The following is a 26766-nucleotide window of genomic DNA, read 5'->3' on the forward strand; positions in this document are numbered from 1 at the left end:
TTCTATGTATGTTGGCGTTTGCTTTTGTTGTAGTTCAGTGTTTCTGTTGTTCCATTGTTTTCCTCTTATAGTTGATATGTTTCCCTCGGTTTTAGTTTGTTACCCGGATTTGATTTTGCTTTATCGAATTATGACTGTAGAATAGCGGTATACTGCCTGTTGCCTTTATTGTATTGCATTGATTGACATGGACAATAGAAAGACAACAAGATATCTACACAACAATAGACGAGTTAAAGGGTGTAACTGAGTTGACAGTATCATATGTAATCAATTGTTTGTTTATTTACACAAACAACAGGAACGAAACAAAATGCCCATCAAGATAGATTTTATCTTTCTGAAACGCAAAATGCTTAAATCTATCTAATGGATGCCTTGAAACTGTATAGGTTAGTATGTACTCAAGTAGTTTTTGAGGTGTAAACAAGCCATTTTGTCCATTTGTTATGATGAACCTTAAGGTCGGTTCATTCTATGTTCAGACCATTCAGTGGTTGTTATTTACCTGTACAAATCAACGACATACTAAGTTATCTGAAATATTACTGAACAGTCATGAATTAACTGCAAACAAACTGTCTGATCAGCACTGGATTTACCGCAGAGGATAAGACTGAAAGTTGACTTAAAGACTGAACGTGACTGAATAATTTATTGTTCAGACTTTTTAGATGATGTTAGATCAAAACTACCGTTAAAGACCGAGATTCATTTACTAGTGGTTGGAAGAGAATAATCTTCGCAACTTGAAAATATCTGAGAAACAATTGCGCTATTCTTGAGACTGAAAAAACATTTCATAGTTGCAAAGTAATTACCTTTTATCTGCATTAAACAATCAGTGTTATGTAAATTATCTAAGGAGGAAATAGGCCAGATCTGTAGTATTGACGTTAACAAATTCTATAATATCAACGTTAACAAATGCTATAGTATATACGTTAACAAATTCCAAGCGAAGGACAATATTGAACAGTAAATAAATCTTTCAAAATTACGTATGTAACTGGTACATTAATTTGGTTTTAGGCGTTGAGTTGAAATTGAAGTGTTCAGACATCATCTTAGGTATAAATCCGTTTTACTATCATTATTGTGTAAAGATACGATAGATTAATATTCATCAATTTTAAAACTAAATATTAACTATTTTTTTTTCAAAAACTCGAAGCCAGTACTTTAGACGCGTGTTCTATCCTAATAAAGGAAATAACTAGTTACCACATTTCCATCTATGATTTAATGTATAGGAAAAAGTAAAGGGTTTGTAAATGTTTATCAAATCTCAAGTATGCATGACTTAGTACATTTCCGAATTTGAAATCACTTCCTATATAGGGAAGGGTTTACTCATCATCAACATGGCGTTACATATCAAATTGTATGTTTATGTATCGTTATTCATACTTCTTCAAAGTAAGTTTTTATCTTCAATGAAATAATATTGTACTCTCTAGAGAAAAGATTACCAATTCAAATGTTACCATCAAATTATTCGACAAACGTTTTATTGAAGTGTACGCCAATTCTCCCTTTCATGCATTATTATTCTTATTCCATATTTGATCAAAGCAGTAAGTTGTTCGGCAGACAGTTCCTGTAAGTGTCCTTATCCAACATATTGTCATGGTGGAAGCTGTATGTGCAGAGATGGGTTCAATACAACAAACTGTACTCAATCTCCTGACATGTGCTGTAAGTTATCTATATATGTATTACTATATGCTATGCTTTTCATCGCTTTCTTCTAATAGAGATATGCATGACTGTCAATGAGAAAACTCTCACCAGAGAACAAATCACGTGGATGTAAGAAAGTATAAGTCGGCGCAATATAAAACAATTAAAAAAAAACCAATACGGTATAGTAAGTTATATAAGGTACCAACACGACAAAACGTAAAACAGGTCAATCGAGAAATCCAACAACCTGATTGATGATTAAACAAAAAAACGAAAAACAAATACTACAGAGAATAATAACCCACTGAATTACAGGCTCCTGATTTATGACAGGCTCATAAAGATTCTAAGAGCATTTTGATATTTTTCTCTTACTATTGCTTGCAGACTGTTCTAGTGGAGAAGAATGTATGTACGGCGGAAACTGTACGTGCGCACAAGACGTCCAATTTTCCTGTATAATGCTTCCATCATGTGACAGCAATGTTAATATTTCATGTAAATATAACGGAACGTGTGTAATAAAGGAAAATCAACCATACTGTATATGTCCATCTAATATAACAGACTGTACTCCAAACCGATGTGATGAACAGCCGTGTCCTGTTGGTGAATGCATACCCAGAGAAAACAATGAATATGATTGCAATTGTCCGAACGGAGGTGTTGGTAAAGATTGCAAACTGAACATACACTGCACAGAAGGGTGAGTACATTCGATTTTAATGCTTTTTGTGAAATATTTTTACACAGGTCTGTCTTGCTTATTTTGTTTTTCTTCGTCAGTCACCATATTGCAGTATTGGTAGGACAACATAACAAATTTTACGGGTAATTGATCGACTTCTCCCTCACAGTTTACATCAAAGACTAATGCAGTGGTTATCGATTTTTATTATAAAATACCACTTAGATCGACAATAGGTCGACTCGATATTATCGTAGGGTATGCAATGTACAGTTAATAGTTATGAACCATTCAGTTACTACTAGTATCAAGATGAAGAACATCAATTAAAGTTTGTGTTATAAGCTTCAGTAAATGACATATATCCTGTGAGTATGTAGATGATTTTTGTTTTAGGTTTTGTACAAATGGTGGAACCTGTTTTGAATTCAAGTATGCTAGATGTAGATGTATGCCAGGTTACTCTGGCCCACGGTGTGAGAACAATTACATGTTAAGCGAGTGTGATAAATTTGCAACAAGAAATGAAACCCTTAATCCCAACACGAATAAAACAGAATGCATATGCAAGCCAAATTTTAAAGGTGATTGTAAATCTATGGATATAAACGCCGATAAAAAAAGCTCTGTGTTATACCTTTAATTTGACTGATGTTTTTTTCTGTAATATTTATATTAAAAAAATGTCCTTTTTCAGATAAATATGCAAGTTAAAACTACGCTAAGAATACGATAATTGAAAATATATCACTATTAGACGCTTTTTATAAAATTCAGTAACACAAACCACATTTAAAACTGTGGGTGAAACTCTGAAATTATTCGCAAAAGAGAAAAGAAGGATGTTTTGCTAGTGCAATAAACTGAACATATTTTTTCTAACCTTTGATAAACATATTGTAGAATTTAAGAAACGTTGTGATTTAAATTTGAATTTAAGCGCTGTTTTTCTTTTAGGTTTATGTTTGACGTGAAGATCTGTTTTGAAATGCATTGATACTCTCTATCCTTCCCTTAAACTTGAATAACTTTTCTTAGTAACCTTCATCAGAAATGGATATGTAGAGATGCGTATCAAATCACAAACGAAGAAATCGTCCAATTGAACCTTTTTTACCTGGGGATTGGAAACTTAGTTTCCATAACATGATTAATGATGTCAATTACTATGATGTGTTTATAACCTTTAACATGTCAAATATAAATTTTCATGATTTATAATTTAGGAAAGACTTGCAGTTTATTGGACTGTACAAAACAGAATGAATGTGTAAATGGTCTGTGCTATTCTGATCCTTCGGCAGCTTTAAGATCTAAGTGTGTCTGTCCATCAGGAATGACTGGTACCTACTGTAATCATGATATTGATGAATGTGAAGAAACACCTTGTTCTAATAACGGGAATTGCACCAATTTGAAAGGTCAGAATTTTAATTACTAGTACGTATCTACAAGTTTTAATTATAATTTCCCAATTTTTGTTTTTATGCCAGGCATGAATGATGCACTGTCCTTAAATTTAAATATAACTTCCCCCTACCGGTACCATTGGTTTGCATTTAAGTTTATACATAAGAAAGAAATGAAAATTATTTCCCCGTTGTTGTCCTAATGTTAAATAAAACATCTGAGTCGTATGGTGTTCAATCCTCACAGAACATCCCCTATTGAATATCAATACAATGAAGTTCTTTAATAAGTGCACCAATAACTAACAATTTAAATTAATACTTGCTTTGTGTTTCAAATTTTATTACTACCATTATTGTATTTTGATACAGTACACTATATCAACTTAGCAATAGTTTGGTTTTAATAAATACTGTTTCTAACGAATGAGTGTAGTTTGTCATTTTTGGAATCGCGAAATGGTAAATTGATAATTGGTAAACATTTTTCATTGTAACTTTGCATAGATGCAGAGTGCCGAGAGATGTGATGCAATATGTTATATGACATTGATTGCTTCGTCGTCTTCGTCCCATTATTTCTCTCTTCTTCAAATTTAAACATAAACTTTTTAAATGTTATGTTTCTATTGATCAGTAAGCATTTGTACGATGTGTGCATGGCAGACCGAGTTTTACCATGTTGTTCTAATGTAAATATGTTCACTCTTTTATTGTTTGTTAAATTGTTGTACTAACACACCCCATGTTGGGGCCGTTTCCCCATAAAGTTGTTAATTTGAAAGTAGAAATCCAAATTACAAAAACGCCTTTCTCGTTCCCGTTTGTTTTTTTTTCTTTTCTGGACGGTGATGTCCCTTGGTCACCATCTTACGGTGTTTTTATATCCCAACTCGTTCGCTATGCTCGTGTCGTTTTGGATTTCAATGAACGTTATCTATTTTATAATTGTTAATTACTAAGTCAATGATTTCGTTACCACAAATTACTTAAGACCTTTACTTAACTCTTTCATAGACACAAAGATTTAGCTTTGACGTTTGACTGTACCTGTAGAAAACGTATTACAGTCAAAAGGAATATCACATCCAAGTTTTTACATTGATGTTGTTTATCTAGACCCGGGTAAACTTACCGATTCTTTAAATAAACTTATTCTAAAAGGTTACCAATTAGACACTGTTATCAGATTTTTTAATATTGTTTTCATCGGTATAAATATTGATTTTTTTTATTAATAGATTAAAACCCAACTAAATATTATTGTTATACACTTCTGTAAATTCACGGTCATACAATCTGTCTGTACCTTTATTTTGGCATTGCACAAGGCCATGTTTTTTCTCTGACTGTTAATGACGTCTTTACGCCAAATGCACTGAAAATTTGATATGAATTGATTGCTATTTAAGTCTTTGATACATTTTTCTTTTAATTCTTTGAACTAGCTTTTGTGTGACTGCGAATACTCTATGATCTGTACTTTGTGTCTTTTGTGTTTTTGTTAGTTGTTCTTGTGCCTTGACATCATGACAGCCTTAGGGAGAATAATACCATTGGGATCAAACTTCAGTTTTTGACTAATATCTTGAAAATTATAGCAGTAAGAGAAAAAATAACAAGATGAAAATGGTCAGCACAAAAAAGCGTTGTCTACCCTAGAAATGTAAGAACAATGTTTCAACCTGTTTTGGAGTTATTGCCCCTAAATGCTGATTTTTAACTTTTTGGCAGTTATTTGCTATTGTTTTGAAAGCTATAGGAGCCAAGTTAAAATGGAATTGCAAAAATTATCAAAATGGCAAGTTCAATCTACCAATGAAAAATTTAAGACATTAAGTCATAAGACGTTTTATTTCACTAACGCCCCAACATGGGGTATGTTAGTACAACAATTTAACAAACAATAAAAGTGTGAACATATTTACATTAGAACAACATGGTAAACAAATGTGCAATAATAGTATATATGATGAACATTGATATGTGACAGGAAGTAAAAGTTATAGTAACTTGATTAAGTACATGTATTAAAAGGTTTTAATAACACTTTTACAAAATTTAGCTTTTCCAGTAAGTGTAAATAAATTTGATGTATTCATCAGTTCTTTAAATATATAACATTCGGGTTATTACATATAATTATGGGTAAAAATTTAGCTCTTACATTGTTGAAAAAGGTACATTTGAATAAGTAATGAAACTCATCACCAAGTTCATTAGCATTACAGAGATTATAATGTCTTTCAGTTCTATCATTATTAAAAAAATCTGCCAGTTTCAATGGGCAATTTATTATTAAGGCAACGGAATTTACATAAATACATTCTTAGATCAGATGGTGACACTGATAGATATTTCTCAAAACAAAAATCAGATTTGTATATTCTATAATTGAGACATTTTGCAGAATTTATAACATTATTACTCCAGTTCAGCATAAATTTATCACTCAAACATTTCTTAACATTCTTACTAATATTATCAGATTTAGCAATTATTTGATCATCCCACATCAAATTAAATCCACATTTATAAAAAGTATTTTTAATTTCTAACAACCATTTAGAGTGGTAGAAACCCCTTTTACTAAGCTGATACAATATAGAATACAGTGTATATGACTTTTTTCTCTCTTTTACCACATATGATACGTTGCCAGAAACCATCCATTCTATCTTTAATAAGAATATGTAATGGTATTCTATTCAATTCTCCATAAATCATGCAATGAGAAGTACTTTTTAAACCTTCAAAATTGTTTTACAAAATTGCATATATTTAAGAAAACAAATCTTTAGATCCTATATGGAGTGATTGCCCCTGAAATGTAAGTGTTTTATCAATTTTCACATTTTCGATTGATATCTCTAATACAATTGGAGCTAGGTTAAAAGTGTTAGTTCAAAAATGATAAGCATGACAAATTAAGATCTAATTACTTAAAAGACAACTGTCAACCTGTTTTGGAGTTATCGCTCCTGAATATTACATTTTTCCAAATTTTGAAGTTTTTTGCTCAACATTACTTTGAAAACTATATGAACTAGGTTGAAAAAGTATAAATCGTAAAAAATGATCAGAATAACAAGGTCTATGTAATCTGAAAATTTAAGAAAATTTTACGAACTGTTTTGTAGTTGTTGCTCCAGAAATTTTTTATTTTACTGCTTTTTGAAAACAATAGGAGCTAGGTTAAACGTGCAAACTGCAAAACTGATCAGCAACAAAACAGGCATAGGTGTGCCACTGGTTTTTATAGACACATAAAACATGGCAATATTTATAAAAAAAAAATACAGTCTTTTAAGGTAAAACAATAGTAATCGGTATTCAAGAAAAGTTTATTGTATTGACTGAAGTGTTTGGAACTAGACACAGCAAAATAGTTTTTGTGATAAATTTTGTAGGAACCTTTGAATGTCACTGTCCAGACAATTCAACTGGAAAATATTGTGACAATAAGCTAAGTGGTTGTCTGAATCCTGAAAAATGTTTAGAGGTGGCTCAAGATGGAACATGTGATGTATGTATGAAACGCATTGTGAAAAAAGCATACCGTTAAATCTTAGAATTCAATTAGCTACTAAGATAAATGTGGTAAAATATTTCTTAAAACTTTTTTCTTTATTTACTTATTCGAAAAAGGATATGCGGCGGAAGTACCCAAGACAAAATTTTAAAGACAAACTTGGAAATATTTATATTCCAAATGAAATTCGATGAGGTGAAGAATACGAAATGTTCGAAAAGATCAATGTGGTCCCTCGCATTAACGCATACTCACCGAAAACGTTACAGATACGTTTATTTATAGATGCATATATGGTAGTTATCAATTAATTATAATACCTACAATGTAATAAATCCTTTCAACAAATACTGTTATTCGTCGCGGAACGACGCAAGAATTACAAGTCATAGTCACATCTTTACATAGACTTTACATCAAACACATTAATACTAAGAAAAATTTGAAGATGTACTCTCCCATTAATACAGGGAAAAGATCAAATATTTTTGCATAAATTACACTAAATTACAAAAAAAAAAGAACATTATCAACACATTCTTGAATGAAGTGCTCAAGTTCCGCGCTTGCTTCGGTCAATGCTTTTACACTCCAATAAAATTACAAAAAGAGGCATTCAAATCGCATTAGTGCATTTTTATGCTATAACCATGATACTAGGAGTTAAATCAAGCATTTTGTTTGTGTTATAATGAATTGTTGTAACTTTGTCATGAATAACACGCATAGTCAAAGATACTTTATTGTGAAATAAAACAAAATTTGACAATACCCCTTGATTGGTTCCTGTCTATCGAAATTATACAATTTTATGAAAATCTGTTTAATGTACTCAGGAAAAGGAATTCAACGTTAGGTCATACAAATGCGAAAATGGTGTAACATTATTCTTTTAATGCCATTATTCTAAACTTGTCTTCTAACAATGCAAGCCGTTTTCCATTAGACTGATTTCTCGGTATTTATACATCCAACATTCATGTATTTAGTTACAATGTTTCTTTTGTAAGTCTGGTTAGATATTGTGTTATGTCTTATCGTTTGTGGTTTGAATTATGTATTTTCGGTACGTTTCACATATGTCTTATTTGTCAGTATAATCGAGTTACTTGTGGTTCGTCTACAGTGTTTTTGTTTTATGTTGTTTGTTTTCACGTGTGTTTACTGTTTGGTCTTACATGATCTTGCCTCATATTACAGTTATTTTATTTTTATTTTCTATATAAAATTGAGAATGGAAATGGGGAATGTGTCAAAGAGACAACAACCCGACCATAGAACAGACAACAGCAGAAGGTCACCAACAGGTCTTCAATGCAGCGAGAAATTCCCGCACCCGGAGGCGTCCTTCAGCTGGCCCCTAAACAAATATATATATACTAGTTCAGTGATAATGAACGCCATACTAAACTCCAAATTGTACACAAGAAACTAAAATTAAAAATAATACAAGACTAACAAAGGCTAGAGGCTCCTGACTTGGGACAGGCACAAAAATGCGGCGGGGTTAAACATGTTTATGAGATCTCAACCCTCCCCCTATACCTCTAGCCAATGTAGAAAAGTAAACGCATAACAATACGTACATTAAAATTCAGTTCAAGAGAAGTCCGAGTCTGATGTCAGAAGATGTAACCAAAGAAAATAAACAAAATGACAATAATACATAAATAACAACAGACTACTAGCAGTTAACTGACATGCCAGCTCCAGACTTCAATTAAACTGATTGAAAGATTATGTCTTCATCATATGAATATCAGGCACAATCCTTCCCGTTAGGGGTTTAGTATCATACCATCATAACATATATGAGAAGAACATAGCCCGTGTCATGCCAACAACTGGTTTTTAAATAAATGTGTTTAGTGCCGATGCAAAGACCCTATAAGTGAATCAATATTAACGCCAAAATATGCAATCTTTAATGACCTGACAACAGTATCGTAACTATATCCCTTCTTAATAAGTCTATTTAAAGGTTTTGTTAGCTTCAGAGGTGAATACTGACATTTTTGTGCTTTATAAAGAATATTTCCATAAAAAATTGGATGTGAAATATATGTAAAAGTTAAGATAATTAACCAGCTATTTCATTTATATGATTTTTAGTTTAAAGCAAATATATGCACAGGATGTTTTTGTTTATACACAGTTTTGATTTTGAAGAAAAACCGATATGGTTAGAAAATACAAATAATAACACAATTACAAACACAATTCCATTTTAATATTCTTGTCATGATTAGAAAATACATAAAATAACACCATTACAAACTCAATCTTATATTCTTGTACGTGTCTACATTAAAACAAATCTATTCTATTTTTAGAAATTTACCTGTGATAATATAAACGTCACAAAAAATACGTCACTTTTTGTGGCGTTGATACATTCGTGTGACACACAGTTTATAATATGTTTGTGGTGTCCTGGTGTGCTGTCATAGATTCATGGGAAGAATCCGTTGTTATTCTGTAGTTTACATGTTGTAATTATATTATTAATTTATATGTTTCTCTGTCTTGAGTGTTCTTACGTTTATTTGTACTGTATTCCTGTCACGTAATGTTGTCATTTTAGCGATATTTTTAACATTGTTATATAAGCGGGAGGTTTGGATAGCCATAAAACCAGGTTCAACCCACAATTTTTCTTAAAATGTCCTGTACCAAGTCAGGAATATGGCAGTTGTTATCAAATAGTCCGTTTTTATGTATGTTGGTGTTTATTTTTGTTGCAGTTCAGTGTTTCTGTTGTTCCGTTGTTTTCCTCTGATAGTTGATGTGTTTCCCATGGTTTTGGTTTGTGACCCGGATTTGTTTTCGCTTAATCGATTTATGACTATTGAACAGCGGTATACTACTGTTGCCTTTATTTGCCAGTGTTCCTTAAGAAAAAAGAGGCAGAAGATACCAAAGGGGAAATTGATAAAATTTTAGTTGACGAAAAACGACAATTACTATAATAGTCAAAAAGAAAAACGACAAAGAGACAAATAATAATCTACAAAACACTACCCGGAAAGCTAAACATTACATTACACTGACGTGTAATGAGAATATGGTGTCTACAGCGATTGAAAATATTGCGAAAATGTACTTTTGTTTTGTTTTGTTTAATCGAGCATTTTTTTCATTCTAAAGACGAAGACGATTTATTGCATTTTCTTGACAAAATCCTATAAGTTTCAAAGAAAATGATTTATTAAAAATAGAAAATGTTAATATAAAAGTAAAGATGAAATGCGTCTAACAACAGTTTTAATATTTTGAAAAGCAAATACCAATGTCATCATGTGTGATAAAGAAAGAACAACAAGAATTTTACGTACTATCTGTGTATGGATATTTTTGCCGGGGTGTTTAAAACATTGAGCTTGCTTTATTACAATGCTTGAACAAATTAAAAAAAATCTAATAACATCGACATTGATTATAGGCTAACTGTAATGTTTTGGCTTGTAAATATGATGGCGGCGATTGTATCTTGAGCACAGATCCCTGGGACAGCTGCACAGAAGAAAAAGGATATTGCAGGTCATTGTCAGGCAATGGACAATGTGACCAAACGTGTAACAATGAAGCTTGTCTATTTGACTTATCAGACTGTAACAAAATGGACAACACGTCTTGTCCGGATAGTTGCACTGAAGTATGGGGCGATGAACAATGTCACCCTCAGTGTAATTCACGTGTATGTGGTTATGATGGTTCCGATTGTATTGGGACAGAATCTTCATCAATAGGAACAATGGTGGTGAATTACATTTCAAGATCAGCGGAGGGATACAGTTCAGTTGGACGTTTATTGAGCAGCTACAGTGGCGCATATTTCATGTTTAAAGCACAGACCAATCCAATTGTAAAGCTAAATACAGAACCATTTAAACTAATGTCTACTTCTGATAGGCAATCAAAGTATGTTTTATGAATTAGACACTTAGATGAATATATCATAAATTCGTTTCGAAACTTTCCTATTTTTTTCTGCAGTCACTGTGAAAAAATTTAAGAAATACTTTTCAATATATTTTATAGAGTGATCGTGTTTTTTCTCAATCAACTAGCAACATATCACTTTATAATGACATTTCTTTTAAGTTTGAGGTTGTAACTGTGACACAACTTAAGATCATTAATTTCTTTGTATTCTTTAGGTATACAGCCTTTTATGCTGTTAGCAATTCAGTGAATTGCACAAAATCTGATGGGTGTTGGAATGACACTGAATCATTGTCCAGATTTTCTGCAGTGATCTATATGAAGAATGAAATGATCTTTCATCATAATATGATACCAATTACGATAAAAAATATAAAAGGTAAGTCAGATAATAGTTTTAAACATATTTCTCTGAATTTTAAATGTGTACAAAGAGCATTGTAAATAGTTATAAAACGAAAAAAAAATTCTGCTTTATTTGCTGCAAAGTTAAAGCGTTCCATATTTAGTGATATGTGGCATAAGCTCTGTCCATTTATTTCTTTTGAATTTGTAAGTAATTATCCTCTCAAATGTATACTCAAAATACTTTTAGGTTCACTGCAAAAAGTTTTAAAGGCCAATAATTTTAAGTTAGAACTTAAGTTATTGCGTAAATTAAAAAACAACATAGTTGATTAAGAGCAGAATAACCGTTTGGTAATATTTCAGCATGTTCGGTTGGTTACTATGGTGAAAATTGTGACCATCCTTGTCCTACGCATTGTAACAAAACTTTAGAGTGTAACATGGCTACTGGTGCATGTCTAACCGGTTGTGTTGAAGGCTACTGGGGATCAAAGTGTACATTTCCGTGTAGTGAGCACTGCGATAAAGGAGGATGTGATGCTATTGATGGGAACTGTACAGATGGCTGTAAAAAAGGATATGTAGGAGCACGATGTGATCAGAGTTAGTTTTTCTGTTAATGCATTGACTTTTGGTGTAATTAATTATTCATTACCGTTCATATTAGTTCATGTTGAAATACGGATATTGACGTTACTTTGATATATCTGATTTCAATTAACGTCATAAATTAATTATTCAAAAACTTTTACAACAGGAATACACATATAATAATAACATAAACGATAGAATCAAACTGCACTAGATGCGCATTTCGACAAAATAAATGTCTCTTCACTGATGCTCGAGGCCAAAATATTTGAAAATCCAAAAATACTTATATGCTTTTTCTCCGCTTCAAAACTGCCCCGTGTCAAACATACCCAACGTGTCGTTCTACGCTTTGATATAGACATTTATTTTGGAAGTTACGAGTAAATCCAGAAAAGTTCTTTGCATGAGTGATATTTTTAAAGTGTTAATATTTTTTTTAAGAACCTGATATATTGCATATACACTTTATTTGCATTGATGACCCGTAGATGTCTCTTGATTTTTGTATTGTTGCGTCTCATTTACGTATACTGAACATTTTCTGTTATTCATATCTATTTTAAAAGAATGCCCGGATCGAACATATGGAATGAACTGTATACAGAACTGTAGTGTTAATTGTGAGAATGATACATGTGACCACGAGAATGGTTCATGTACCTGCATGGCAGGATATAAAGGGGAAGATTGTACAACAGGTAAAAATACTCATCAAAGACACTAGGCTCATATTTTGTACGCCAGACGCGCGTTTCGTTTACAAAAGACTAATCGGTGATGCTCGAGTCAAATAAGTTAAAAGACCAAATAAAGTACGAAGATAAAAAGCCTTGAGGACCAAAATTTCTGAAAAGGTTAACAAAATACAGCTTAGGTAATTTATCGGTATTCCCACTGTCTGTATCACTCTGATCAGCCCTTCATAAAATTGCATATCACGGCTCAGTGACGTTAAAACGTTAACCAGGCCTTAATTACTTTGATCCGGACATCTCACCGACGTCGTAATGAATAAACCGACGTTGACAAGTTTGACACGAACTTATTTAGTAAACTTCCGGTTTGCTAGTGAAACCAAAAAAAAAATAAATACACTTGTTTCTGTCATGCAAAATACACAAATACAATCATACTGTGACTAGCAGCTGATTAGTACACACTATAATAATATATGGCAAAAATATCTCAAACAAATTTTACAATTGCCGATCGCCCACAGGACTAGAGAACTCATAGAAAGGGCTGATTCAAAAATTGATATGTTTATAAACCTTCATTCTTAGAAACTGAAATTCTTTTATCAAATGAATCTGTAATGTAACCGTCGTTACTTGAATCGGACATTTTGTTTCCTCTTATAGTTGATGTGTTTCCCTCAGTTTTGGTTTGTGACCCGGATTTGTTTCAGTTAAATCGATTTATGACTGTTGAACAGCGGTATACTACTATTGCCTTTATTTAGCGGCAGCCGAATCACCACCAGAACGCTATGAGTGTAAACCTTAGTTAAGATTAGGATCAACTGTTTCCAACGGTTTGCAGTATAATTAAGTTTCTTATTTTTATAGATTAACTTAGCTGCACTTGATTAAAATATGGGTATGAAAACAAAGTGATCGGAATTTATATCCAAATCAGATAAGCCCAAATAACGCGTATACATCAAAACAGGACATGCCTGAGAATTCCCTTTAGAAATAAAAATTCCGTTGCCTTGCTATATGTCACAAAACACAGACATGTATTTATCAACTATCTTAATGTCCTACAAGTTAATGAACTTAATTCGCCAAAACGTAAAAATCCAACATAAGCTATAAGTATCATAGTCAAATCCCAAAGCACTAATGATAAGTCACCAATATGCTGATGCATACTACATATTTCTCTAAGCATAACGTTATCAGCTGGATTATTTTTTTCACGACCGGTTGACCGTTCAACATTTTGCAAGATTCTAATAGAGACTTTAAAATAAATTGATTGCTTGCAGGATCTATGTAACCGTTTAATTCATGAGCCCATTTTATAGAGTAGATTGCAAACTCCAAAACACTTGGTGAAGAATGTTTATCAATACGAAAAGTTAAATATAAAGCTACATGTACAGTTTCAGCTGGAAAATCGAAAAAAACCAATGTTCATTGATAAACCACTTCCAACGATTAAAGCCGGCGAAGTACTTCTTTTAGAATCAACTATATAAAAAGCCATTTTTCTGCCAAAGTTCTCAACACATTGTTTGTTTCCAACACCACTGCTCTCCACGGCGTTATCTACGTTCCCTCTCAGTTTTCAACCTAACAAACGAAAGATCCTAACTAAAATCCGATAACTAAAGCAATCATTCTATATTATTTTGATGGTACCCTTTACTACAATTTTTGTTTTTAGGAAATTACATGGCCTCTTTTATAAAATCTCTTAATCTGCCGTTATCATATAAAAGTGGTAAATAAGGAAATTATATCAATTCAGGAATAACCATTTGGCTTTGTCATTTATGATCTTCTTTATAGTCGTGCCAACTAATGACGGAGGTGGCGCTTGCCGATTAGTGTCACCTCCCCAAAATTGATTAAAAACGTTAATTATCGTTTATCATTAGTAACTGGGCACCAAATTCTCGAATTTAAGCGAGATCACTGTGCATTGTAATTAGTACCAAATCTGTAAATAGTAAAAGGACCAAACTGACAACTAAGATTACGGGAAACATTCCTTTCAATACTCAAATCATCAGGATCAGTGTGTCTGCTTAATTGATCAACATGCTTATTTGTAGTTCTTGGTACCCAATGTGTTTGTAAACCTATGCTCTTCTTCGAGCAAGATTTGTGAATATCTGTTACGAACTTCTGTATTTTTTGCTCCTCACCTTGTCACATTCTCATTATCAGAATTCCATTTAACTGTTCTGTTTTCAAGAATAGAACCATATATATTCAAAACTCTTCTTCCCGTCTCTTACTCACACCAGGTAGAACTTTCAAATTGTTTACCGCAAACCAATCCTCATAAATCTCGTGATTTACATTCTGAAAATCCAAAATTGTAGAAAATATCCATCGGAGCCTACATCTGAGGCGTCACAAAATAACGCAAAATGATAAATGTTGGATACATTAACCGAAAAAATATCAACTATACAATACTATAAGTGTTTGCAAGAGGTTTTTTTTACAAAAACAGAGCTCATCAATAGATTCAACTGTTATTTTAACAGGTGCATTCCAGCTAGCATACGCTTGAACACAATCATATAAAAGTTGTGTGCCAAATCTTGCAATATCACCAAAAAGGATTTGCACAAAAAATCAGCTGACCTATAATACTGGCCAATATTCGAGCACTGAAGAAAAGAACCCCCTTTACAAAAATCGCTTAAAATACGATTTGCAGCTTTTTCTGCTTTGTCAATTCTCTCATCACTATCAAAATTTTACTATCTTTGTGTCCCAAATATAACCTAACCATTTCACACTCTGTGAAGGGACCTAGATACATTTTTCATGTGCAATCAAAAATCATGTTAACTACATGTGGAACTTGTTGTACGTGTTAAATACATTTTTTTTCTGTAAATAAAGGCAACAGTAGTATACCGCTGTTCGAAATTCATAAATCGATTGAGAAAAAAACAAATCCGGGTTACAAACTAAAACTGAGGGAAACACATCAAATATAAGAGGAGAACTACGACACAACAGAAACACAACATTAAAATGTAACACACACAGAAACGAATTTTAATATAACAATGGCCATTTTCCTGACTTGGTACAGGACAAATGGTGGGTTGAACCTGGTTTTGTGGCTAACCAAACCTCCCGCTTTTATGGCAATGTTAAATATAACATTAAAATGACAACATTACATGACAGGACTACAATATAAATAAATGTAAAAGATTGCTAATCTCAGCTTGAACAAATATCTTATTGTCTAATGAAGATTTGTTATTTTTTATTACAGCTTGTTGGTGCTCAGTTTTGAATGGTATTTTATTACCATTTCCAATCAAATTAATAATCAATTTCCATAGAGTGACTATATTGACCTTAAGCCCACCAACTGGCGAGACGCACTCCTGCTGAACGATTGTTTGCGTATCAATATACATCAACGTCTGAGCAATTTAACAGTACTCACTTCTGTGTCAAGATTATTACTTGAATTATTAGCTAGAGGCACACAACTGCCATGTTTTACATTAGTATTATCAAAAATTTTAATTTGTGAATAAGTATTAGTTATCTTATTTTTCCAATCTGGACATTCGTCTACTCAATAACCCTATTTCTACATTTAAAACACCGTCCAGATTTGGTTTCTTTCTCTGGGTTCCTGCTATGTTGGTCGTGCTTTGCCTTTCTGAACTTTTTCCGCCTTGCTCTTTCTTTCTGCTCTAGACTGCGCTCTCGTCATTTTGATTTCGTCGACTCAGTCATCAGCGATAGATTTAGCAACGTACTCGGCAACGACGTTCCATCCAAGTTGGGAAGAGTCGGCCTGTTTTATAAATTTTTGCCTTTCATGCACTAAGTCAATACCTTCCATAATCTTCATCTTTGTCTGCACAGATTATATTCCCAATTCTGGAACTTCCAGGTTAGCTTCAGCTTTCTTTAGGTTGGTTAGTACTTTCACGTCGTTTTGATACTGATTTCCATTTCCTTTCCGCTGAAAACTGTAATTGTTAGTCATTGTTTCCTCGATCTTGGCTATCTGAGTTTGGGAAATATCATGTTGTGATTGTTGCAGGTTTGTCTGTATAGATGAAACTGCATTTTTCACCTAGCGTTATATATCAGTTTAAATTCAATTGTCTAACCCGGTGTTCATCTTGTGAAGTTGGAAGTTCGCAAGATAATCGTCTAAATTATGGAAATTAACCCGCGAAAAATTACCAGTCACGAGATATAACATCAAGTATATATGTATAAATGAATGAAGGGTTAGTACAAAATTTTTCCTCTATACTTCGAAACGTGGAAACTTATAAATAACTGATTACAGTTAGACTTGGAATTAAAAAAGAAATACGTACAACTGTCGGACAGGTAAGGTAATAACTCATTGCTGTGAGACTAGTTACAAATATAGCTCAAGTACAACTATAATACAACAGGGTTAATGTGTAACTAGTTGGAGACATAATCTGTCAAAGAATATTAATGCACGATTAGTCATTCAAGGTTTTGGAAATACAACAATGAAAATATTTGATGTTTTCAATAAACAATGTCCATGAAAACAAACTGGATACATTAAACGAAATTGTTTTTCGTTTTCTCATTAATCGAATTCCTGCGAAATTTCTTTGTAGAATGTGAAAGTGGAAAATATGGAAAAAATTGTATGTTTCACTGTGGAATGTGTTTAAATCAAGAAACTTGTGAAAAAGTGAATGGAAAATGTCCATCTGGCTGTGAAACAGGATATAGTGGCGAAACATGCAATCGCAAGTATCATACCATCCCCCTTTCTTTCATTATTGACTGATCCAATCCCTTCATATAAGACTACTAATAGATACTAATAGATATTAGAAGATGTGGTATGAGTGCCAATGAGACAACTCTCCATCCAAGTAACAATTTGTAAAAGTAAACCATTATAGGTCAAAGTACGGCCTTGGCTCACACCGAACAGCAAGCTATAAAGGGCCCCAAAAAGTTATAACGCTAAATAGTTAAGACCATACACTCTTCGCCTCAATTAAGGTGGGTTGGTGGAGCATCATTTAAATCGAGCATTGAAAATTATATACACTGTAAAGAGAAGGAAAGGAAAACAAATTGTCAACTGAAAAAAAAGTATTACATACCGATACTGAAAATGCTATGGCAAAACACGAAAAACGATCAAAAAGACACAAACAGTATATAAAGCACAACAAAGAAACTAAAGACTGAGCGACACGAACCCAACAAATTACTGGGGATTGACTCGGGTGCTCCGGAAGGGTAAGCCGATCCTGCTCCACATTGGCACCAATCGTGTTGCTCATGTAAGTACAAATCATGTGCTCAATCTAATTCGGTACGTCGTATTCGAGGAAAGGAGGACGGGATTGTGGTTACAATTGGAACATATCCGTTGTCATCTGTGAAAATAGATATTCCATAACGGTCAACCAACTCGTGATGTCGTCCTTTAATTTTTTCGAAGGGACGATTTCAACGTAACCATCGGAACTCTTGGTTTAAAAGCTTCCTTGTAAGCAGCAACCGTCTATAAATGAAATCATGATATGAAATGCATGCTGTGGAATATCGTATCATCTTGGAGATATCTACTCCATATGTAGGCGCTGCTAAAATTTTGCTACATAGAAATGTAAAGTTAACAATTGGCAAGCTGAAATCATCTCTTTTGTAGTAAAGTCTTGTTCTCAACCGACCTTCATTGTCAATTTCTAGATAAAATTTAAGAAATAAGGAAGACTTAATTAGCTGTGTCTGTTGTATATTTTACTTGAAGTTCGATGGGATATATTTAGTGAGAGGACATTCTCTGTATAGCGGAACGTGAAGTTAAAGGATAATTCTAGTTTCTTTTCATCCTTGTGAAGAAGCTAATGTGTGAATTTGCCTAATATAAAAATAAAGGACTAAGTCGGCAAGAAGAGGAGCACAGTTGGTTCTAATGGAAATGCCAACTGTTTGTTGAAAAACACGTCATGCAAACATAACAAACAACATAACTGACTATGCGATATTGGCTTTGCTCATTGTTGAAGGCCGTACGGTGATCTATAGTTGTTAATTTCTGACAAAAGAGATGATTTCAGCTTCCCAATTGTGAACTTTCCATTTCTCTGTAGCAACATTGCAGTAGCGCCTGCATACGGAGTATATATCTCCCAATTGATACGATATCCCCGGGCTTGTGTTTCCTATCATGATTTCCTTGATAGATGATTGCTGCTCACAAGGAAGCTATTAAACCACGAGTTCCAAATGGTGAAGTTGAAGTCATCCCTTCGTTAATTTTACGGACGCCATCACGAGTTGGTTGACCGTTATGGAATAACCGTTTCACAGATGATATCGGATATGTTCCTTATGTCGTAACTACAATACCCACCCTTTTCACGAATGTGACTTATCGAATTAGACTATTTACCGGATTTGTAATAACATAAGTAACACGACGGGTGCCACATGTGGAGCAGGATCTGCTTACCCTTCCGGAGCACCTGAGATCACCCCCAGATTTTGGTGGGGTTCGTGTTGCTTAGTCTTTGGTTTTCTATGTTGTGTCATCTGTACTATTATTTGTCTGTTTGTCTTTTTATTTTTGGCCATGGCGTTGTTAGTTTGTTTTCGATCTATGAGTTTGACTGTCCCTCTGGTATCTTTCGTCCCTCTTCTGTGTCATTTGGTCTCTTAAAGAGAGTTGTCTTACTGGCAATCTTACCACGTCTTCTCATTTTTATATCTCGATAATGTCAGTTTCAGTGATCTTTTTGTTTGTATTGAGTGGGTTTTTTTTACAAAGAACGATTTGTCCCTCACTTAGAGAAGATACTTGTACCTACGTTAGCTATTTTTTTTAATGAAACAAAGCAGGACCAATTCTTTTAATGTGTCTTTATGTTTGAAATTGGGAGTACTTGTGTAAACGGTCGAAAAGTCGACTGATTTAATGCTATTGCAAGAAAAAAGAGACTTAGGTTGTATGTTCTCTAACAGATTTTGTGAATTATGGCGGTAAAAAAAATGTGCGACTATAGATTAGACATCAACAACAATGCAAATGACACTATTTATCAACATTTTAATCAGTTTGATCAATAAATCCTTTTAATGCTCTTCAACTTCGTATTTTATTTAGACTTCTTATTTTTTTTATTCGAGTGTCACTGATAAGTCTTTTGTAGACGAAACGCGTGTCTAGCGTACAAAATTTCAATCCTGATATCTATGTTGAGTTTTTTTCTTTGCGAGTTCTCATCACCGAAAAATTATATCACAGGACTAACAATACTCGCCTTGCAGCATCTCTCCATATGCAAAAGGAAAACTACTAGTGCTTGATTTGATAACTGGGAACTGTGACACTCTACGGTTACAATGACAAAATTAATTGTATATGTATACTATTTTGTCTCTCCTGTAGTTCTGTGAATTTGATTTGTGTTTTTCTAATCATTGGCAGTATCCATCATTTACTGTTCATGATGTCTTCATTAATTACCTTCTGCAATTTATGAAGAAGCCATCAAATACTTGAAACTAAATACTTTCTTCGAAACTTCATTCTCTGTACAACTTATGGTTAGAAACCACTGTTTCAAATCCCCATTCAAACCAAAAGCTATCATATCGGATATTACCCTCCATGATATTTTAGACCGCTTAGCATTGGAAACGACATAATCTAGAAACCATCTGGTGTAAAACACTTTCTTTCTTATTTTAATAATCAGTCTGCTCCCATCATTTATACCTAAAGCAAACCTACTCGTACTACAGTTTTAAACTACAAACACGTGTTGCAGGATCTCAGTATTGACGACTTCGGGTCTACCTGGTCAACTCATTGATTGCACATGTGCTAGGCCCCATTTATATATAATGGGACTGGCCATGTTATTACTGGTGAACTAAAATCCATAAATTGAAAACACTATTTTGAAATATTAATGGATTCAGTCGAGTATTATGCCAGCCGAGAGTTAAATGGACGACGTAGATAATCTTTCCGTAGACAAAGTCCAAAACAACATTGTTTTAGTATGTAAATCACATTAAATAAACTGCTTGATAAAAGGATTATCTATTGAGACATCGCCTGGAAACTCATATACTCCTTGACACTTATCAATGAGGAAATCATGACCTGTTATATGATCCTTTGGAATTTCAACCAAAGATGAAAAAAAAACTGTGTCTTCCTTCACTGTACTAGAACAAAATTTGTCTATACAATAAAACGTTATGTATCTGAAAAAAGCTACACGAAACCTCTTTCCAAATAATGATCATCTATGTTACTAGCAGTCAGGTTGGACTTCAGCAATATCTTTAAGCTTCTACACACTCTATGTTTTTTTTCCTCTTGCAAAAGTATACAAGACATTCAACTTCTGTGCCATTTACACTGGTATTCCTAAATCTAGTCTTAAACAGATTTAAAGAATGAGTCCGAATTTGTTTCATAAAAGAGAATACATAACCACAATAATGTCTGTGAGTGCATGGCTTAGGCATTTAATGTATAACATTTTTTGTTTTAGATTGTGAACAAGGAAAATATGGTAAAGACTGTAAACTTTCTTGTCCTAATTGTGAAAAACAAATGTGTAATCCTGATACTGGAGCCTGCACTCACGGATGTACACCGGCGTATACTGGACTCGACTGTAAAACAGGTATAATCTGATTTGATATGTATGTTATCGCTGTGTTTCTTTCGGCAGTGTCGAAAAGCTTCTTTTATAAAGACTGGAACGATTATAAGTACCCGATTTGTAAACTTCAAGGAGCGTAACACTATCCATATACCAGGCCTTTGATTTAACGCCGGAATCCGTCACTAGTTTAATATGCAATTTATTCATCACTCCCGCCTATGTCCCTTCCAGTTATAAGAATACATTAACGATGAATATTGATTGGGGTGGTTTGTTGAAAATAAACCTCAAGAGGGTGACATGCAAGTTTTTTGCATATCCTCGTAATATTCAACTAAATTTCTAAATCTATTGTCTATAAACATACATACATGTATACCTATGCGTCCATGATCGTATATCACACACCTTGCCATGTAGTACCGTCCCTTTTTGCCTTTTGCAGTTAAGATACATATTATCATTGTTTTTATTTTGTCTAAAATGTCTAATATTGTAGAATGCTCATTTAATGGAAATCAAAGATCTTCTTATTTTACTATACAATATGGAGGTTTTGGCATTTTTTTGGCATGCAATATCCACAGGACACAATTTTACCCCTCTCTATATTTTAGTATGGGAGTGTTACATAATTTATAACTTTATCTTTACTATGATTAACATAATGCATACATCAAAAGAGAGTCAAATTATAAGAAAATCTAGTACCACTATAAACTCAAGAACGGTCTACAGTAAAACAGATTGTCTCCAAAATATACTTTATAGATACCAGTGACCCTATAAACAAGTTCTGTTTGTGGACGAAATGTTAGGTACATGTATAATAAGTTATATCCTTAACTCGCTCTGTTCAAACGAACATAACTTATTTATGTGCTAAACACGTCAAAATTTTTGTATAATATACATATATGAGAACGTCCAGATGTGTATACTTTTATTGATAAGACATGATAACGAACTAAATTACTTATTTTGTGTACTGTTAGGCGCAATGATAATCACATTTTAATTACAACTAGATCATGAGATAATTTACAATATATATATATGTAAATTGCAAAACTGTACTCATATGAACCAAACAACAACTGATATACATAAATGTCTCTAATAATAAACATTGCATCTCCGATCCGATATAAAAGACTGCAATCAATAAATCTACAAAATATATACAAATATATTAAATCTTTGTATAATCAAATAAAAATCATAATACAACGTTACAAAAACTAAACTTCAAAACATTCTGTAGTAAATGTTTTTACGAATTTAAACTTCAAACTACAAAAACGATAGATGTGCAACACTGGTCACTACCCAAACATCGATAATAAATTTCGTGCATATTTTCTTTATATACGGACCGACTAAACCGATTTACTTTTACCTTGAAAACATAATCGGCTAAACTCTTTCAAAAATTATTACGCTAACTGCACATAAATTGATAGTTGCTTAGGTTATTTTCTTTGCTTTTTGATAATAGATGTGATGACATATGAATAAAAAAATGAAACAAGATACCATTTGCCCGAAAAAAAAGTCTTCTCAGTTTTAACGTCTGGACAGCAGCAAGAAAATATAATGTTTCAGAATAATTCTATTTCAGTTTTAAAGTCTGGACAGAAGCAAGCCAATGCCAATAGTTCAACCATCATAGCAGTGATAATAGTACTTGTTATACTTATAGTAGTTGGACTAGCAGTGGCATGCATATTATGGTATCGTATACATTTCTAACAGAATGTCTTATGACATGTTGTTTTACCACTCGCTAAATAAGTAGGGTGAAATTTTGAATTTTATTTTCAATATTAATTGCGTCAGTTGTCAGGTTGATGCAATTGCATCCTGAAGGAGCACTTCTTAAATTTGATCTAGCTTTTTTGCTGTGGTAGGACAATTCGCAATTAAACAGAAATACTACTGTCCAAGAAATATATTAGTCTTTGAACTTAATCCTTTACAAATAAAACGTTTTCACGTGAAAGGAAAAGTTTACCGAAAACTTTTATTTTCTGTTCCTCCAAAGATATTTTTATTGTTTTTTTAGGTTGGAGTATCGTTTGATCCCTAAAATTGCTCCCGAGTAGTGAGGCTTGCCGTGTTTTTATCCTGTTTTGTAGTGACTACTGATAAAATAATTTTTTTTCCGACAATGTTTTTATATTGCTTTTATCCTGCATTAAATGTTCAATTTTTAACATTCCATGTCGTTCAGTAAATAGTTCGACTTATTGCTCAGTCGCAGAATGCGAAAAGGCCACCAAAATGAACTGTGACATACTCATTAATTTGAATGTAACCATTCGCTCGTAACAGAAGAAGGACACCAATCCAGGATACTATCGCTTCATGTTATTCGTGTTAAAATAGAAAATAGTCGATTACAGAATGAATTATTTCGACGCTGTGATGTCAAAAATACAAAATTGTGCCTCTAGCGATATATTATATAGAATTGAAAAGTTGTTTCATTGGTTTGTTTTAGTTTTAGTAGTCTTTTTTGTGTTTTTGTGTTTGTATTTTATTTTGTTATACATTTTTTTTATTCATTGGTATTTTTTTGTTATTTTTTAACTTGATTGAAATGAATCAGTCATTGACAACCATTAATAAATAACCCAAAACTTCTGTAAAATACATATGTTGGTGAACCATTTAAAATATTGTTTAAATACTGTATAAAGAGTCCTGAAATTTAGTCTGACAGTCCGACACAAATAAAAAGGTCAGTGTTTTTTACATAAGTAATAAAAAAACGTGAACTTAAATAGACAGATAGCTCGAGAATGGAGACAGTTACCTCGAAAAAAATAGACAGATACCTACACAAATTTGACAGATACCTAAACAAATTAGACAGAAACCTCGAAAAAACTAAAATTACGTAGAGATATATAGTCATCGTAATAATCTTTTATATAATCATCTCATTCTTTAATACAGATATTCCCATGCTAACTTTTTAGCTGTGAAAAGATAAATTTTGACCAGAAAATTAAATATCTATTTCGAAGAAAACAAAACTTTTCGAATAGAGAAAATCTTATCCCCGGTTCATTGTATTTAATATTTACTGTTAATTCCACACTATTATACGGAATTTATATCTTTACATCTTTTGTGTTATTTGGTAAACTATAACGAGAATGATTAAAATATCTATGGCATACATTATTCATTGCATTGTCCTATTTCTACAATAGGAAAAGGAATCAGGAAGGTTCTTATGTTATGGACGAAAAAAATGCAGACCAAAACAATATATCTGAATTGGAACTACAGGCGGTTCATGCAGAAGATGAACCTTTAGTTGCTGTAACACCTACTGGTAAATTAGATGTTGATACAAAGCTTAGCAAAAATAAACCATTTTTCCAATACTTCTGGTCTTTCATACACATTCTAACAAAACAAATATAAGATACGAATGTCATATACGTGTATATTAATGTATGATTAATAAAAAAGGTACAAAAATATCATTATTTTTTTTTATTATAAAGGGTTAATTCATACACCTGATATGGTAGCGAATATTTGAATAACATTGCACTCAAATGTGCATTTATTCAGTTCAATTATAATATGAAATGCATTATAACTAAAACAAAATTTGAAGGCCTGTACGACTAAATTTTAGAACAAATAAATTCGATGGTGGTATCTATTTCAGTTAGAAAAGTTTACTAATAAAAACAATTGTAATAGGATAAATTATTAAGATGTAAAAACAAATGTTGTCTCATGTGGTCATATACATATTATTTACAAAAGCTCTTGAAAGAGAAACATAAGATACCAAAGGGATATTTAAACATAAGTTGAAGATACACTGTCAATGTCATGGCAAAAAAAAAAAACGACGAAAAGAGAAGTAATCTACCAAACACAACATAGAAAACTAACGATTGGGCAACACAAACCAGGGGTTTCAGAAAGGTAAGCAGATCCTGCTCCACATGCGGCACCCGTATTTTTGCTCATGTAAATACGAATTCGGTGATAAGTCTCATTTGGTAATTTAATATAATTTGAGCTGTAGATATCAAAATGGCTGAAACAGAACCATGATATTGTCAACTAAGCTATTTAAGTTGAACGATTTTATTTCCAGAGGCTATTCTATTAAGCTTATGTAAAAAGAATTCACAACATGCAAAAAGGTGACCACGTTAATAGTTTATGATATAAGCCTACTCTTTAATATTTTCTCACATCAAAATAATAACTGTATTAAAGATAATTCTTAGGTTAACTCTTTGTAGATAAGAACTTCCCGGACGCGAAGCTTGTCATTGAAAGTGAAGGTGGTAACCAAGAAGAAGATGACAAACAGCAGAGTGATACCACAAGGTCAAGTAAGGCTAGTGACTTCCGTCCAGAGAGTATTCATGGTAACGGTCCAGGAGGCGTTTATGTCGGCACAGCCGAAAACGGTGCTACTCAAATTGAAACTAACGACAGTTCGGAAATATCGGAATGTGAGACCACTGAAGACAGCTCCGAAAAAGATAGACAGCAATCTGAACCAATAAGCATTCAGGAATCTAGAAAGGAAGATACAACGCAGTCTGGCGAAAATAGTGCCCAAGGTATTTCAGCAAGCGACAACCAACAATCTTTAGATGACCAGAATGAAAATACTTCAAAGGCAAGTGAAAAAGGCCAGGATTCAAATGAACGATATGAAACTGTCGAGAAACTAGACATGAATAAAGAAGAACCTGTAACCACAGTAGATAATAACGGTGTAGTAAATACCGATCAGTTGTAACATTGTTAATATTTTCTTTATACATATGTAAATAAGCATAAATTAAAAAAAAGAAATAGACATGCTGTGGTCCCTTTTAGTCATATAACTCGTATTCATGCATCCCTGGTTTACAAATGTTTAGTTTTGAACTTTCCTGGTAATGGTAAATCTAGAAAAGCGTTTCGGATACATTAAACTAATTAAGTTTTATTTTCATTTACCACCATTTGGTCGATACCGCTGCTGGTGGAATGATGGTATCGACAGTATCATCAGCTATGACTCAGTGCTTTGGCACTTATATGATTTATATCAACTATTTGATATTTCCATGTTGATGAATTTTAAATTATATCAAGAAATAATGTTCAAGCTCCATCAAGAAAATTTGACTTATTAAAGATGAAATTAACTAATATATGTATG

The 26766-nt window shown here is 32.8% G+C and overlaps 1 protein-coding gene across 1 annotated transcript in view; it reads left to right on the top strand.

Annotated features, from left to right (window-relative positions):
• LOC127738930 (protein draper-like) overlaps positions 1–26418 on the top strand; it is a 42840-nt gene extending 16422 nt beyond the window's left edge. The window contains exons 12-26 of the mRNA XM_052250425.1: positions 1342–1419; positions 1576–1698; positions 2074–2392; positions 2771–2958; positions 3601–3795; positions 7194–7309; positions 10758–11236; positions 11476–11639; positions 11972–12211; positions 12769–12900; positions 17532–17666; positions 21450–21584; positions 23188–23299; positions 24788–24912; positions 25850–26418. Of these exons, the coding sequence (XP_052106385.1) occupies positions 1342–1419; positions 1576–1698; positions 2074–2392; positions 2771–2958; positions 3601–3795; positions 7194–7309; positions 10758–11236; positions 11476–11639; positions 11972–12211; positions 12769–12900; positions 17532–17666; positions 21450–21584; positions 23188–23299; positions 24788–24912; positions 25850–26358 (3050 nt within the window). The 3' untranslated portion in view covers positions 26359–26418. The remainder of the gene's footprint in view (positions 1–1341; positions 1420–1575; positions 1699–2073; positions 2393–2770; positions 2959–3600; positions 3796–7193; positions 7310–10757; positions 11237–11475; positions 11640–11971; positions 12212–12768; positions 12901–17531; positions 17667–21449; positions 21585–23187; positions 23300–24787; positions 24913–25849) is intronic.
• Positions 26419–26766: the final 348 nt, after the last annotated feature.

This window comes from Mytilus californianus, unplaced genomic scaffold (genome assembly GCF_021869535.1).
Source record: "Mytilus californianus isolate M0D057914Y unplaced genomic scaffold, xbMytCali1.0.p SCAF_1, whole genome shotgun sequence".
Classification (NCBI taxonomy): domain Eukaryota; kingdom Metazoa; phylum Mollusca; class Bivalvia; order Mytilida; family Mytilidae; genus Mytilus; species Mytilus californianus.